This window comes from Hipposideros armiger, unplaced genomic scaffold, assembly GCF_001890085.2.
Source record: "Hipposideros armiger isolate ML-2016 unplaced genomic scaffold, ASM189008v1 scaffold_867, whole genome shotgun sequence".
Taxonomy (NCBI): Eukaryota; Metazoa; Chordata; class Mammalia; order Chiroptera; family Hipposideridae; genus Hipposideros; species Hipposideros armiger.
This window is the reverse complement of record NW_017732217.1, coordinates 402377-414482: the sequence shown is the minus strand read 5'-3', so window position 1 is coordinate 414482 and position 12106 is coordinate 402377. Positions and strand designations below refer to the sequence as shown.

The 12106-nt window shown below is 56.9% G+C and overlaps 2 protein-coding genes across 2 annotated transcripts in view; both read left to right on the top strand.

Moving 5' to 3' along the window:
• Positions 1-2076, top strand: part of LOC109374842 (periaxin-like) — a 4389-nt gene extending 2313 nt beyond the window's left edge. Inside the window, exons 3-4 of the mRNA XM_019629734.1 lie at positions 7-133; positions 242-2076. Of these exons, the coding sequence (XP_019485279.1) occupies positions 7-133; positions 242-2076 (1962 nt within the window). The remainder of the gene's footprint in view (positions 1-6; positions 134-241) is intronic.
• A 9-nt stretch (positions 2077-2085) lies between these two features.
• Positions 2086-11311, top strand: HIPK4 (homeodomain interacting protein kinase 4). The gene is made up of 4 exons (XM_019629750.1): positions 2086-5060; positions 8276-8632; positions 9745-10578; positions 11117-11311. The coding sequence occupies exons 1-4, from the start codon at positions 4071-4073 to the stop codon at positions 11291-11293; spliced, it is 2358 nt and encodes a 785-aa protein (XP_019485295.1). The 5' UTR covers positions 2086-4070; the 3' UTR covers positions 11294-11311.
• Positions 11312-12106: the final 795 nt, after the last annotated feature.

The window sequence follows — 12106 nt, the reverse complement described above, 5'->3', positions numbered from 1 at the left end:
CCCAAGGCTCCTGAGGTGCAGCTAAAAGCTGCCAAGGCAGAGAAGGCAGAGGGGGTAGAATTTGGCTTCAAGATGCCCAAGATGACCATGCCCAAACTAGGGAGGGCAGGGTCCCCGTCACGAGGCAAGCCAGGTGAGGCAGGGGCTGAGGTCTCAGGGAAGTTGGTGACACTTCCCTGTCTGCAGCCAAAGGTAGACAGTGAGGCTCGTGTGGGCGTCCCCTCTCTTACACTGCCCTCAGTGGAACTAGACCTGCCAAGGGTACTCAGCCTGGAGGGGCAGGTCCCAGTGGCTGAAGTGGGCAAGGTGGAACGGGCAGAAGGCAAGGTGGAGTGGGTAGAGGGCAAGGCGGCAGCAGGGGTCGGGGAAATGGTCTTCCGAATGCCCTCGGTTGAGATCGTCACTCCACAGCTTCCTGCAGTGGAAGTCGAGGAAAGGCGGGTAGAGGTGATGGAGATGAAAGTCAAACCCTCTTCCAAGTTCTCCCTGCCCAAATTTGGACTCTCAGGGCCAAAGGTGGCCAAAGCAGAGGCTGAGGGGACTGGGCGAGCCACCAAGCTGAAGGTGTCCAAGTTTGCCATCTCACTTCCCAAGGCTCGGGTGGGGACAGAGGGTGAAGCCAAAGGGGCAGGGGAGGCAAGCCTGCTGCCTGCACTTGATCTGTCCATCCCGCAGCTCAGCCTAGATGCCCATCTGCCCACAGGCAAGGTGGAGGTGGCAGGGGCCGATGTCAAGCTCAAGGGGCCTAGGTTCGCCCTGCCCAAGTTTGGGGTCAGAGGTCGGGATACTGAGGAGGGAGAACTAGTGACAGGGGTGGCTGAGTCGGAGGGCAAGGGTTGGGGTTGGGATGGGAAAGTCAAGATGCCCAAGCTGAAGATGCCCTCCTTTGGGCTGGCTCGGGGGAAGGAAGTGGAAATCCAGGGTGGGCATGTCAGCCTGGGGGATAAGCCAGAGGTCCTGGGCGGACAGCTTAAGATCCCTGAGGTGGAGCTGGTCACGCTGGGGCCCCAAGAGGAAAAGGGAGTCCAGGGGGCTGTAGCTGTCAGTGGAGTACAGCTCTCAGGACTGCAAGTGTCCACAACCAGGCAGGCAGGCACTGAGGGCCAGGAGGGGGTGCTGAGGATGCCCCTGGGCATCTCCCTGCCCCAGGTGGAGCTGACCAGCTTCGGGGAGTCTGGCCTGGGTGCCACCTCTGGGCAGCAGGCCGAGAGTGCACCCCCTTCAGCAGAGGGCACAGCAGGCTACAGGGTCCAGGTTCCTCAGGTTACCTTGTCTCTGCCTGGAGCCCAGGTGGCCAGTGGTGAGCTATTGGTGGGTGAGGGTGTCTTTAAAATGCCCACTGTGACAGTGCCCCAGCTTGAGCTGGACATGGGGCTGAGCCGAGAGGCACAGTTGGGTGAGGCAGCCACAGGCGAGGGTGGGCTGAGGCTGAAGATGCCCACACTGGGGGCCAGACCTGGTGCCGGGGACAAGGGACCTAGGGACCAGCCCCCAGGAGCTGAACGCACCTTTCACCTCTCACTACCCGATGTGGAGCTCTCACCGCCTGCCGTGGGCAGCCATGCCGAGTACCAGGTAGTAGAGGGCGAGGGGGACGCTGGACACAAGCTCAAGGTGCGGCTGCCCCGGTTTGGCCTGGTGCGGGCCAAGGAGGGGGTTGAGGAGGGTGACAAGGCCAAGAGCCCAAAACTCAGACTTCCCCGTGTAGGCTTCAGCCAGAGTGAGGCTGTCACTGGGGAAGGCTCCCCTAGCCCTGAGGATGAAGAAGAAGAGGAGGGTAGTGGGGAAGGGGCCTCTGGGCGCCGAGGTCGCCTCCGAGTTCGCTTGCCCCGTGTGGGCCTGGCTACTTCCAAGGCCTCTCGGGGGCAGGAGGGCGAAGCAGCCTCTAAGTCCCCTGGTGGGGAGAAGTCCCCCAAGTTCCGCTTCCCCAGGGTGTCCCTAAGCCCCAAGGCCCGGAGTGGGAGTAGAGACCGGGAAGAGGGTGGATTCCGGGTCCGGCTGCCCAGTGTGGGGTTTTCAGAGACAGGGCCTCCAGGCCCCACCAGGATGGAGGGGGCTCAGGCTGCTGTCATCTGAAGCCCCTGGGCAGACTCCACCTCCTGTCTTCCCATCCTGCCCCCTTGTTCTGTGTGTGAGATAACCAGCACTAACCCTCAGAGGGCCGGGAGGTGGGTGACTGATGGGGCAGAGCAGGGGAGGCCTCGTGCCTGTATCTTGCCAAGACATGTAAATAAATAATCCAGAGGTTGCCTTGTGTTTGGTCTCCTCTGTGTATGGCGGGGACAAGGGAGAGTGGGGAGACTGCAGAGAAAGGAGCTCCCAAGAAGGAAGGAGGGAGGACTTAAGCCTGGCCTGAGGGGAGCCTGTGGCTGGGAGACAGAGGCTACCCATGGTCTGAGGAGAGTCAAAGAGGCCTTGGGATGGGCCCAGTGGAAGGAGGGCCTGCCCTGGCCCTTCAGAAATCCCAGGGTCCTCTGCGCAGGACTCTGGGAAGTTCCCCCGTGGAGCACAGCTTTGGGACCATGCTGCTGTGGACTCCACCTGTCCTGGGGGAATCCTCTCTGGCCAGGACAGCCCCAGGGGCCCTAACAGAGCAGAAGGATTGCTACCCACCTGCCCTCTGCTGGCCACTTCTCAACCAACAAGAGCACCTCCCCATCCTGGCTGTCCTTTTCCTGTCTGGCTGGTTTGATTGTTCTGTCCACCTGGCCCCACCCGAGAAGGTCCCTCCTGGTCCCTCTCCAGGCTTGTGGGTTCAGAGCTCACCCCAGACACCTGGCTGCCTCTTAGGACTAGGTCCCAGGATGCTCAGCCTCCATTGGGGCTGGGCCTCAGTTCCTAGGGACCCAACCCCCCTAAGCCCCTAAGCCCCCACCAGGGCCTCCAGACTCCCCCACATCTCTCTGCCATGCCCCAGGAGACATGCCGTCCAGTCCCAAATCTCCCCCTGACGTCCCCATATCCACTCTTCACATCTCCACCCTCCCATTCTAGAGGATGAAGGTCGTGCCCATGAGCTGTCATAGACCACCCACTTACACTCTAGCACCTTCTCCCTTCAAGCTGGCCTCCCCTTGAGTCACTCCCCTTGTTTCTCTTTTTTCTCACTGAACATGGCAAGAATGATCTGCCCTCATGGTGCATACCCCTTGACCAGCCCCCTAACATTTGGGATTTTCCTCTCACCATGGCTGACTTGTCAGTATCCTCAGTGACCTCTCTGTGGTCATGTCAGTGGCTTCCTCTGTCTCTCTTGTCATGATTTCTCAGGGCCTCTCCCTCTTTCCTGAACACTTTCTTCTCCCTCTTTTCCACGCTTCTCTCTCCTCATGTCCCTTGAACACTCAGGGCTTTTCCCAGGCTGTCATGCACCCTCACACCTACTCTGGACCTGTCCCAGAGGCTTTCATTCCTCACCTCTGTGTAATAATTCTCAAATTCTCTCCTGGGTCCTAGAAGGGTGTGTGGGGTGGTGGTTCAGACCTTGGCTCTAGAGCCAGACTCTGGCACCCAGCTGGATGACCTTAGGCATTTTTAAACCTTTTTTGTGCCTTGATTTTCTCTTCCATTAAATGGAGCTATTAAGATGTCTGTGGTAAGGATCAGATAAGGCTTATAAAGCACTCAATACCTACTTAAACATTTCAGTATTAAATTTCCTAATCTGACCTCAGCATCCTCTTCCCCAAAGTGCTCCTGTCCATGCCCCTATCTCAGAGACCATTCCACCATTACCAAGGCCAGAGTCCTGGACCTTGTCCTGGATGGCTTACTCTCTTCCCTATAGCTTGCAGTCCCATAGCCTGGCCTTCTGGCCTTGGGAGTGTCTCATCCCCCAGCCTTCTCCCACACTCCTCAACTCTCCTATTCTTGCTCCCTCCAACCCACTCTTCACACAGTAGCTTTCCGACATTCATATCGGACCTTTCCCTCCCTTGCTCAAAGGCCGCCTGTGGCTCCCCAGTGCCCCGAGAACAAAGTCCAGACTCTTTAGCCTGGCATTCAAGACCTTTTACAACCTGGCTCTGCCTCAGCCACACCTACCCCATGTCAGCCACAGGCTGGGGCAGATGTTTTCTGAAATACACACACACACACACACACCCCTAGTTCCGAAAGCCTGCTTTTCCTCACCTCTGTTTAGGAATGTCCCATTCCTCTGCCTGAGGTTCACCATCAGACTCTCAGTTGACCTTTCACCTGTCCAGCCTCTTCAGTGTTCCACCACTGGGTGGGGGAGGGGGCTCAACCTGCCACCCCACCCCCATTCCAGCCAGGGGCTCAGGTCTCCAACAACAGAACCAGAGCCACTCAGCAACGCTGGAACCCATTTGAGGTGGTGTGGGGCCCCTCATCCCAAGCCAGGAGGGCTTCGGGGGAGGGGTGCAGCCCCTGGCAGACTCGCAGTGTGGCCCAGGAGGCTGGAGGGTGCTAGAGAGGCGGGTGCTAACCTCGAAGGGGGAGGCACGAGTGCAGTTCTCTTTCCCCCACTGGGGGGACCCCAGGGCCGGTGGCGAAGGGGGCCTGGGAGGCCTCGGAGGCAGAGGCTGTGGGGAGTGGGTGGTGGCAGGGCGGTGTCTGGCAGCAGGGGCACCATGGCCACCATCCAGTCCGAGACTGATTGTTATGACATCATCGAGGTGCTGGGCAAGGGCACCTTCGGGGAGGTGGCCAAGGGCTGGCGGCGAAGCACAGGCGAGATGGTGGCCATCAAGATCCTCAAGAACGATGCCTATCGAAACCGTATCATCAAGAACGAGCTGAAGCTGCTGCGCTGTATGAGGGGCCTGGACCCCGAGGAGGCCCACGTCATCCGCTTCCTCGAGTTCTTCCATGACACCCTCAAGTTCTACCTGGTTTTCGAGCTGTTGGAGCAAAACCTTTTTGAATTCCAGAAGGAGAACAACTTCGTGCCCCTCCCTGCCCGTCACATCCGCACGGTCACCCTGCAGGTGCTCAGAGCCCTGGCCCGGCTCAAGGAGCTGGCCATCATCCATGCCGATCTCAAGCCCGAAAACATCATGCTGGTGGACCAGACCCGCTGCCCCTTCAGGGTCAAGGTGAGGGGCTGCCCAGGGGCCGCAGCGTCCCTTTTTCCTGTCTCCTCATGGCCTCCCTCAGTCCTGTGGGCTTTCCAGACACTGAGGTCTCCCTTGTCCCACCTCACAGCCTTGAGGTCCCCCCTCCCTGTCCACCTCCTGGCCCTGAAATCCTCCCCAACTCCCTGTCCCGATTCTGACACCCTTTCCATCCTAGCCCTAAGGTCTCCTTGTTTTTGTTCAATTCTTAGCTCAGCTCCTCTGGCCCAGCCCTGTCCTGTGGGGTTGACATTCTATTGGGGAGATAGTGTCGCCAAGATAAATGAGTATAATATGGTATGTGAGTGAGGAGAAAATATGAAGTAGGGAAGAGGAAGATGTGGGGTATTGATGTGGGGATGGGGGTGGTGATGAGTAAAACTTTACATAGTGTCAGGGAGGCCTCACTGAGGTGGCATTTGAGGGACATCCTGAAGGAGGGAGGGAGCCATGTAGACATCTGGGGCAGGGAATCTGGGTAGAAGGAATAGCCAGTGCAAAGGCCCTGAGGTAGGAGTGAGCCGTGTGTGTGTGTGTGTGTGTGTGTGTGTGTGTGTGTATTTGAGAAGTACTGAGGAGGCCAGTGTGACTGAGTGACTGAGGTGAAGAGGAAGGAAAAGGGAGCAGGGAGATGAAGGGGCAGGGTTGTACAGGGCCTTGTGGGCCGCAGTGAGGACTTAGGTCTTATTCTGTGTAAGATGGAGCCACCGGAAGACCCTGAGCAGAGGAGGACATGATCTGACTCAGGTGTTCACAGGTCCCCCCTGGCTGTGAGGGAAACAGACTGAGGTGGCAGGAGCAGGAAGACAGTGAGAGGTGACTGCACCAGTTCAGGTGGGAGATGTGGGTTGGTGGGACTGGAGTTGGTGTAGTGGGAGGAGGAATGTGGGTGGGTCTGAGTAGATTTTAGAGCTGGAGACAACAGGATTTGCTGACAGATCTTACATGAAGTGTAAGAGAGAACTTGAGTGGGGACAAAAGCCTGCTGGCCCAACCGGCTGGAAGGATGGCAGCACCATTCCTCATCTCAGTAAGTTTGTCAACAGACACTTGCTGAATGGTTGCTCTGGGCCTGACCCTGTGCTGGGTGCACAGAGGCACCTCCTCTGCGCTGTCACAAGCCCCTGGGCTCCTCCGCCCCTCCCCTGACCCCTCTGTCTGCTTCTGCGTTTGTTACTACTGTCTGGTGATGGATCTGAACTAGGAGCACCAAGAGGGCAGGGCCAGGGCAGTTTTGGTCACCACTGTGTCCTTGGCATCTCCCAGCACAGCACTGTCATGGAGTCTGTGCTAAATGTCAGACGCAGAGTGATACAGAGACTGGAAGAGGCAGAGCATTCTGCTCTGAGAAAGAAAAGGACAGGGACCCAGAGAAGGAGAGACTCCCACAAATACAGCAGAAGACCGACAGGACAGATCCATAACACCTGGCCAGCGTTGGCACCCCTACTGTGTTTGTGGAATGAATGAATGAATGAATGGATGGATGAATGAATCCCACGAACACTGAGTGCCCAGGGTAACTCAAGCTCTCTGAGATTCAGGCCTTGGTATTCTGCTTTCAAATTAATGACCATTTTGTCCTACCGCCTTCCTCAAATAGAAGGTGAGGGGTGGCTGAATGAAAAGCAGAGGGACTCGTGCGAGCTCTGAGCAACAGGGTCTCCGGTTCGATTCCCACATAGGCCCGAGCTGAGCTGCCGCTGAGCTGCCAACAGGTGGCAGGATAGCTCAGCTAAAACAAACAAACAAACAGACAGACAAACAAACAAACAAACAAACAAGAAAAGCAGAGGGACTCGGAGAGGGAAACTGAGGTAGGGACTAAGATAGAGTCTTGGAGATTCAGAGTAAAAATGGCAGATAGCTCCTCCCAGAGGCATCGGAGAGACAAGGACTTTTAGCCATTCACAGCGTTAGTTCAACAGGTGTTCGTCAAGCTCCTGCCATGTACAAGGGCCTGTGGGTGTTAACAGTGCTTGATGATGAGGAGAACCTGGGCGTCAGGAGGTGTTTTTCTAGTGGGCAACACAGAGATGGAGATGGAGATTGATGCTGAGAGATGAGAGACACAGACAAGTCATGAAGAGGCAAAGAAAGAACGAGAGGGAGAAAGAAAATTATGGATAAAAAGCTTATTCATTCATTCATTCATTCATTCATTCATTCATTCATTCATTCTTTACTGCTCTGTGCCAAGCACTATTCTAGGCATCTAGGGACACAACAGTGAACAGACAAAATCCTGCCCTCATGGGACTGACATCCTAGTTGGTTAGAGAAATAATGAACTCGATAAAAAGGTAAAAGATATAATTTGTGAAATGGTGTTAAGAGCTGTGGAGAAAAGCAGAGGACCAGGAAGGGGGATAGGAAGAGTAGGGGGTGCTGTTTTTGATGAGATGACCGGGGGGAGGCCTCACTGAGAAGGTGACATGAGTCAAGATCTGGGGAGGTGAGAGGGGGAGCCATGTGGACATCTGACGGAAGAGCATTCCAGGCAGAGCGAACAGCCAGTGAAAAGGCCCTGAGCTGGGCATGTGTCTGGCTTGTTTACGGAATAGTGAGAGAACCATGTGGCTGGGGGTGAATGAGCGGGGAAAGTGGGAGGAGCTGAGGGCTGAGAGGGGAAGGGGCAGATTGTAGGAGCCTTGGGGCTGCAATGAGGGCTTTGGCTTTTATCATAGGATGTGTAATCATAGGATGTGGTATAAAGCCACAGGAGGAGAGGGACATGACCTGACTCAGGTGTTCACAGGATCCCTCAGGGTGCATGTGAGGAGCAGACTGGAGGAGCGGGGAGAGCAGTCTAGGCAGGAGATGACGGACGGAGGACAGGACCAGGGTGAGGGCTGTGGCTGAGATGCCCAGTGCGCAGATTCTTGATCTGTTCAGAAGGTGGCGCCAACAAGGTTTGCTGATGGACAAGGTGTAGGGTGAGAAATAAAGAGAGGGGTGCTAACCCTCACAGGCATCCTCTAGTGGAGACAAAGAGAGACAGAGACACAGGCATATAAACCAGAGACAAAGGCTGGAGGAGACAGATTGGGACATAAACAAGAGATAAAGATTCATAGTCACAGCGACCAACAGTCCGATGGCAGATGAAGACAGACACTGGGGAGAGACGCCAGGGAAGGCCCAGAGTGAATGTCCCTGCCCTCACCTTGCCCACTGGCTTCTCTACCCCCACACAGGTGATCGACTTTGGCTCAGCCAGCATTTTCAGTGAGGTGCGCTACGTGAAGGAGCCGTACATCCAGTCGCGCTTCTACCGGGCCCCCGAGATTCTGCTGGGGCTGCCCTTCTGTGAGAAAGTGGATGTGTGGTCCCTGGGCTGCATCATGGCCGAGCTACACCTGGGCTGGCCGCTCTACCCGGGCAACAACGAGTACGACCAGGTGCGCTACATCTGTGAGACCCAGGGCCTGCCCAAGCCCCACCTGCTGCACGCCGCCCGCAAGGCCCACCACTTTTTCAAGCGCAACCCTCACCATGATACCAGCAACCCCTGGCAGCTCAAGTCCTCAGCCGACTACTTGGCTGAGACCAAGGTAGCGGGGTGGGGGTGGGGGGGTGAGGGCAGTCAGTGTGGGGGCTGTCACATCAAGAAAAAATCCGGGGAGGACTGGAAGCTTGAGGACAGCTGTGGGGATTGTCACAGCAAGAGAGATCTCTGGGTGAGAGGAAAGGTGGGACTAGAAGTTTGAGGGTCACTCTGGGGGCTGCTGAAGCAAGACAGATCTAGGTGAGACTGCAGGGAGGACTGCAAGTTTGGGGGTCAGATATAGGGGCAGCTGTAGCAAGAGGGGTCTGGGTTATACCACAAGTTTGACACAAAGGATAGAGCAGCTCCTCTGCCAGCTTCAGATCTAGGGTCATCAAACTCGTGCAGTGTGAGGGACCTGAGAGAGGCCCCAGGTGGGACTGGAAGTTTAAGTCAGCCTGTCTGCTACTTCTGTGGCTGCAGCCATCACACGTGTGCATCAAGAGTCTGGGTGAGATAGCAGCGAAGACTGGTAGTTTGGGCCAGCCTTGGGAGCTGTCACAGCAAGAGGGGTCTGGGTGAGACCAAAGGTGGGACTAAAAGTATATGGCAGCTCCTCTGATAATTCCTTGCCTGGGGGTTGTCAAACTAGTGTGGCCAGAAAGTTCGACCATTGGGAGGCCCAGAAGGCTAGGATTGGTTATGAGGGCTGTAGCAGCAAGAGGGATCTGGGTTTGATTCCAAGGAGGACTAGAGGTTTAGGGCACTCTCTCTACTAGTGGCTGGTAGCAGCTGGATCCACAGCTCTGGGCACTGGTGGTTCTGGGGTGAGGTGTGAAACTTGAGTGAGTGAGAGCTCTGAGTTAGATGACAGGACCAAAGAACACGGTCAGGTGTCCTTCCTGCAGCAGGAGGACGGCTCTGGATTTGACTAGAGGGGGTTTGGTGTTAGGGAGCAGGTGTGGCCCTCCCAGCAGCAAGAGGGCTCCAAGTTAGATCATAGGCAGAACTGGAAGTCGGGGTTCAGGTGCATAAACTTCAAAGTAACAAGAGAGCTCTGGGCCAGATTGGAGGGCAGACTGGAAGCTGTGGGGAGCTCATACGTGAGCCCCACTGCAGGAGTGCCTGGGGCCCAGGGCCTGGACTCCCTGTCAACCCTTGCTTGCTGTGTCCCACTAGGTGCACCCACTGGAGCGTCGCAAGTATATGCTCAAGTCACTGGATCAGATTGAGACAGTGAATGGCAGCGGGGCAGCCAGTCGGCTGACCTTCTCGGACCGTGAGGTGCTGGCCGAGCACGCTGACCTCAAGAGCATGGTGGAGCTGATCAAGCGCATGCTGACCTGGGAGTCACACGAACGCATCAGTCCTAGCGCTGCCCTGCGCCACCCCTTTGTGTCCATGCAGCAGCTGCGCAGTGCCCATGAGACTACCCACTACTACCAGCTGTCACTGCGCAGCTGCCGCCTCTCACTGCAGGTGGAGGGCAAGCCCCCTGCGCCCACAGTGGCCGCTGCAGAAGACGGGTCCCCCTACTACCGTCTGGCTGAGGAGAAGGAGGCCGTGGGCTTGGGCGGTGTGGTGGGAAGCGGGCCCTTCTTCAGAGAGGAGAAGGCACCAGGCGTGCAGCGGGCCATCGACCAGCTGGATGACCTGAGTCTGCAGGAGGTGGGCTGTGGGCTGTGGGGTGAGACCTCCGATGTGCTGGCCCCACTCAAGGCAGCCACTGCTGGCCATCGGGTGACCGACTCGGGCCCCAAGCCCATCCTGGCCTTCTATGGAAGCCGCCTGGTCAGCCGCCACAAGGCCCGCAAGCCGCCCACAGGCTCCAAGTCTGACTCCAACTTCAGCAACCTCATCCGGCTGAGCCAGGCCTCACCAGAGGATGATGGGCCCTGCCGGGGCAATGGCTGGGCGGAAGGAGAGCACCTTGGGGCTTCTGCCGAGCCGACCACCATCCTGCAGCAAGACGGGGATGGGCCAGACATCAAGGCCATGACCATTGATGCTGAGGTAAGCCAGGTGGGCGGGCAGGGTGCAGGTGGCGCTAGGGTTAGGGCCTCCCCCAGAGCACCAGGGTGGGGGTACAGTGAACCTGGCCTTGGGTCCCACACATCTGCATTGCCTGCAGCTGACTTTGAGTCCAACTCACATTAGCCGACTCTCAGGATGTGACGAGGCTCCACACACACCCATGTTTAGGATGTAATTAGGATGCGACAAGGTTTTGCACATACTAATCTGCCATAAGGCTGTGTAAAAACTCAGAACACAGTAATCTACCTGTAAGAAGTGATAAAGGCCCAGTGCTAAGAACAAGGCCTCTGTTACATGCTCACTGATCCTCAAAAAGATGTGACAAAGCAGACACTAATACACCCTCAGGACACATTGTGGTCTCAGCACACACTATCAAAGCCCCCAGGATGTGATGAGGGTTGCAAAGGTACAGAATCGCCCTCTGGAAGTGACAAGGGTTCAAGTGGGACAGGAGGGCATCCACAAGGGGGGGCTGGTGGCTTCTTGGCTGATGCCCTCTTTTCCCCCACAGAGGCCAGGCCCTGAGCTCTTCGACCCTAGCAGCTGTCCTGGGGAATGGCTGAGTGAGGACTGGACCCTGGAGGGCATCAGGGGCTCACGGGCTCAGGGGCTCCCGCCCCGCCACGTTCACCCACACAGTCTGCCCCGGGCCACCAGCTTTCTGCAGCACGTCAGTGGGCACCATTGATGGTGACCCCACCCCTGCCCATCACTGGGGGCTGCGTTAGCTGGGCTGACATCCCCTCCTCAGAGCCATCTCCTGAACCCACAAATTATTCTTACAGAAAGATTGTTGTCCAGAATTCTCACTCCCCCTGCCCACGATGCATGCCTGCACCCCCCCCCAAACACAGGAGGGCTCTGGCGTCAGGCCTGTGGCCCCCTTGGCCCAAGTAAAGCAGGAAGGGGGCTGCACCCTGCTGGCCCTGAGCACATCCTCGGCCCTGTTGCCTCTGCCTATTTCAATAAAGAGCTGTTCACAGCCCTGCCTCATACCTGTCCTCCCTACCTGAAGTGAGGGCTGGCCTGGCACTGGGGTGGGGTTTGGGCTGGGTGTCTAAACCCTGTTCTCTGATGCTGCACCCGTCAGCCATTGGCTCAGGCTGGGGGCTGGGCTGCCATGGCACTGGGAGGGAGACTATGCTTGGCACATGAGAACCCACCCTCAGAACATTCTGTGTTCAGCAGGTGCCAATCCAAGCTTGCCAAATGCCAAGTTCTCAATGTCTGCTGATCTGTCCTTGCCACGTTACAGGCTTGCCATGCACTCATCCATGCTTGGGACATGCTACATGTAAATTCACTTGGCAGGTGTAAATTCCCACTTGGTGCATGCACCAGTGTTTAGACACGTGAGTCCACGCTTGAGATATGGCAATGGTTCACTGTGTGCTCATCCGGCTGGGAACATGCTGAGTGTGCGGCACATGGTACCCCATGCTGGCTATATGAGGCTCAGCCCATGCCAGCCACGCAGTTGCACACTGCATGCTCAGCACGT

What these genes read in the sequence shown, in the direction of transcription:
- HIPK4 (XM_019629750.1), top strand. Translation starts at nt 4,071, where the DNA reads ATGTTTTCTGAAATACACACACACACACACACACCCCTAGTTCCGAAA. An exon ending in ACTACTTGGCTGAGACCAAG is followed by an intron (nt 8,633 to 9,744) that starts GTAGCGGGGTGG and finishes GTGTCCCACTAG; the next exon opens with GTGCACCCACTGGAGCGTCG. An exon ending in CCATGACCATTGATGCTGAG is followed by an intron (nt 10,579 to 11,116) that starts GTAAGCCAGGTG and finishes TTTCCCCCACAG; the next exon opens with AGGCCAGGCCCTGAGCTCTT.